This window comes from Lutra lutra, chromosome 5, assembly GCF_902655055.1.
Source record: "Lutra lutra chromosome 5, mLutLut1.2, whole genome shotgun sequence".
In the NCBI taxonomy this organism is placed as follows: Eukaryota; Metazoa; Chordata; class Mammalia; order Carnivora; family Mustelidae; genus Lutra; species Lutra lutra.
The window spans coordinates 159,146,103-159,150,532 of NC_062282.1; the positions used below are offsets into that span (position 1 = coordinate 159,146,103).

Genomic DNA, 4,430 nt, shown 5'->3' on the forward strand with positions numbered 1-4,430 from the left:
TCTCAATCTCAGGGTCCTGAGTTCAAGTCCCATACTGAGATCCATAATAGGTGTGGAGCCTACTTAAAATCAATCATTCAAATTCCATATATTGAAAAACAAAGGCTATAAAGTGAAATAAATAAAACATTGATGCAAAATCTATGATATTAAAAATAATATGAATGAAATGTGATTGAAGATTATACTTTCGGAGGAATTAGCTCAGCACAGAAGTTCAAATAACTGAAGATGTATGAGAAGAACCTTCATAATTTCTTTATAATTAAGATAGAAAGTAAAAGAGTATTAGAGATTATTTTCTATTATAAATTTGAATCTGAAGGGTGCCTGAGAGGTTCAGTTCCTTAAACAACTGCCTTTGACTCAAGTCATGATCCTGGGGTCCTGGGATCAAGCCCTGTATCTGGCTCCCTGCTCAGTCTGGAGTCTGCTTCTCCCATTCCCTCTGAAACTTTTCCTTGCTCATGCTTCATCTCTCTCTCTCTCTCTCTGAAATGGGAGGAAAAATTGACAAACAGGGATCATTACTGACAAGACTCCATGATGTATTGATCTCTAATACAAAGAATCCCAAACAGTTAGTTAATTATGGAATAAAAAAAAATCCCTACTTTCTAACTTCAATTTTAGTCATCTTTCCATTAATCCACTCTTTTCAACCTTCCACAGGACTTTACGAAGAGCTGATTTAATATCTTTGCTCCTCAGACAGTAGATAACAGGGTTCAAAGTTGGGGGGACCACACAATAGAACACAGACATGAACAAGTCAGGAATAGAAGGCTTATCAGAGGTTGGCTTTAAATAAGCAATAGCACCTGTTAGAAGGAAAGTACTCACCACAATGAGGTGAGGCAAGCAGGTGGAAAAGGCTTTGAACTGCTTCTCTCTGGTTGGGATCTTTAACACAGTGGAGAAAATATAAACATAAGAGACCACAATGCAAACTAAACATGAAAATCCATAACAGACCCCAATGGTCACACTGACATTAATAGTTGCATGTTCCATGGAACAAGTGAGCTTCAGCAGGGCAGGCACATCACAATATAGTTGTTATATCCCAGTGGACACACAAAAATTTAAAGAGAATGTCCCAACTGAGTACAAGACTCCAAAGGCCCCTCCACAGAGCCAGGAGACAAACACCAGCTGGACACAGACCTCTTTGCTCATAACAGCCTCATAATGCAGAGGGCGACAGATGGCAATATAGTGGTCATAGTACATCGCAGTGAGAATGCCAATTTCAGACCCAGACATTAGTATCACAAGGAAGACCTGTAACACACATCCCAGAAAAGAGATGGAGTCAGTGAAGGTGATCGAGTTGAGGATGGATTTGGGGACTGTGGCAGAAATGAGACACATATCTAGGAATGATAAGTGTCTTAGGAAGAAATACATTGGAGTATGGAGGCGTTGGTCAAGAATTCTGAGCAAGATGATAATTAAATTATCCACTATGGCCACTAGGTAAATCAGTAAGAAGAGCACAGCATATAGACTCAATAACATCTGGCTTTCCATAAATCTCAGAAGCAAGAATTCCATTATAAGCGTTTGAGTCATTATATTTTAAAATTAAAAGCAACCTGTCGAATAAAGAAAAAAAAAGTTATATTAAAATAGCAAAATATTATTTGCATCTTTGTTTTTGAAACATGTATACTTTAGCATCATGGGATAGTTGGAAAATTTAAAGTACCAGGATATCTATATGCATAGTTTACTCAGGTATAAAACAGCTATAAACATAACAGTCCAATATAACTAGATTTACATTCATTGTGAAAGATGAAAATAATTCAACTTCCCTCCTGAATTCAATACTTGAAATGATTTTTGAGTAAATGTATTTCAGCAAGAATTACAGAATTGGCTACATTATTCTAATTATAATACAATGCATATTTGTTATGCATAAATATCCTAATTGATGTAAATGATGATGTAGGTTAGAAGTCAGGGATAAATTTTCTTTGCTGTGCAGAAGCTTTTGATCTTGATGAAGTCCCAAAAGTTCATTTTTGTTTCTGTTTCCTTTGCCTTTGGAAATATTATGTCTCCATCAGAAAGGATGAATACCTAACTTTTGTATCAACATGGATGGGAATGGAGGAGATTATGCTAAATAAAATAAGTCAAACAGAGAGATTCAATTATCATATGGTTTCCTTTATTTGTGGAGCACAAGGAATATCATTGGGAGTTGGAGAGAAGAAGCGAGTTGGGGGAAATTGGAGAGGAAGATGAACCATGAGAGACTGTGGACTCTGAGAAACAAACTAAGGGTTTTGGAGGGGAGGGGGTTAGGGGGTTGAGTGTGCCTGGTGGTGGGTTTTAAGGAGTGCATGTATTTCATGGAGCACTGGGTGTGGTACATACACAATGAATCTTGGAACACTGAAAAAAAATAATTTTAAAATTTTAAAAAGTAAAAAAAAAGTCATGGATAAATTTTCCTTTGTAGCATATTGAAAACTGTTTAAATAATTATTAATGTTAGTTTATATTCTAATATATTATGCACTTTTCATTGAAAGACATTAAGGTTTATCCTATGTTTTTGTTAAAAAAAAAAAAAAAAAAAAAAACAAAGGAACTAGTTTTTGGTGAAAATATCACCAATGGGGAGCCTGCATGTCTCAGTTCATTAAGTATCTGCCTTCAGCCCAGGTCATGATCCCAGGGTCCTTGTATCCAGCCTATATTAGGGCCTCCCTGCTCAGCAGGGGATCAGATTCTCCTTCTTCCTTTGCTACTCCACCCCTCATGCTCTATTGCATGCTCTCTTTATCTCTCAAATAAATAGATAAAATATTTAAAAAGATAATATCAATATTATTTGCTATTCTTTTTGTGCAGATATTTACAAAAAAAAAAAAAAAACAGAAAGCTACTCTGGTAATTTTGCAACTTGGTTTGAAAATGTATAGTACCATTTTCTTATGAAAAGAATAAAATTTAAGACTATAAGGCAGATTTTTACCATGCAACACTAGCAAGAATTTATTTAATACCAAGAACAAGGAAATATTAGAGATGTGAGAAATTCAGAGTTTCTTACCATTTTATTTTTTTAATTTTTATTGTGTTATGTTAGTCACCATAAAATACATCATTAGTTCTTGTGTGTCCTGCCATTTTAGACTCACACCAGACTTCTAATCCACAATCACTCACAAACTCCATCGGGGAGTTCTGTGGTCATATTTTTGTCCCTCAGATCATCCTTATCTTTATTTTATTTTCTTTTTCTTTAATTATTATGTTCAGTTAGCCAACATTGAGTACATTATTGGTTTTTGGTGTAGTGTTCAATGATTTATTAGCACCACAAGGTGGTGCTCATCACGACACATGTCCTTAATACCTATCACCTTTAATTTTACTTTAATATCACTTTAGTGACAATTTCTTTAGATCTCCATGCAGCCTGTTTCAACCCCTCACAATATGTGTGGCTTTCTCAGTGAACACTCTAATTTTAAATAATAATAATAATAATAATAATAATAATAATAGTAATAGTAATAATTTTCCTTAACCTCTGTAAGTGAAACCCAGCATTTGTTACACAAGGTTCTAATTGAGTACTACATGTATAAATGTTTCCACTACCATGGAATCTTTCTCATCAGCCTTTCCCTGTTCTCAGTCAGACTTTTGAGAGCCCCTGTCCCTGAGTGCATTTCTTCTGTGTTATCATTCATCTTCCCAATCATCAAATATAAAACCCATGACATGGAGTTTCTCTTGAAAGCTAAAGGTAGTGGCAATTGATAACCATTATCCTACTTAGGCTTTTCTATCTATAGAAAACCTTTCAATCATTTTAATTTAAGTGCCTTAATTATCTGAGTAATCCAGCCTCAACACAATGTGCATTGGAAAAAGAGCAATAATTATTTCTTCTTCAAGTGACACTGAGTTTGAAGTTTCCTTTGTGCCTACTCTGATGTTCCCTTTTTCCACCCGGAAAAGTAGGCTTAAACTTTCTATTGATTCTTTATGTAGTTTCTGCTACTTTTAATGTGATGATTTCTCAACTTCTGTCAAGTTCAATTTTGTTCAACTCCTATTAATCTATAATTCTGAGAAGTGCAAAATATATATATATATATACAGTTTGACCAATGCTGTCTTTGTCTCACACATGAACATAATTTTTTATTAATAAAACCAACATTTATTTTAACATCTGAGAGTCACCCCTAGAGGTTTTGTAATCAGAGACAATTATTAATATTTTATGTAATCAAAAACAATTATTAAATTTAATATGAAATTTCCTATAGTTTAATGTGTTTATTTTGATTAAGTTAAATGTATAAAACCAAAAAAAAAATGTTTTTCATTTTATGTTATGCAGTGCTTTGAAGCCACCCATTTCCACAAAATTACTGTGGTAATGGGATACAAAG

At 34.1% G+C, this 4,430-nt stretch overlaps 1 protein-coding gene across 1 annotated transcript; it reads right to left on the reverse strand.

Annotated features, from left to right (window-relative positions):
* Nucleotides 1-633: 633 nt before the first annotated feature.
* On the reverse strand, nucleotides 634-1,575 carry LOC125099861 (olfactory receptor 14K1-like). Its single transcript, XM_047729414.1, is given in 1 exon segment — nucleotides 634-1,575. A coding segment is annotated over 1 exon segment (942 nt).
* Between the last annotated feature and the right edge of the window lie 2,855 nt (nucleotides 1,576-4,430).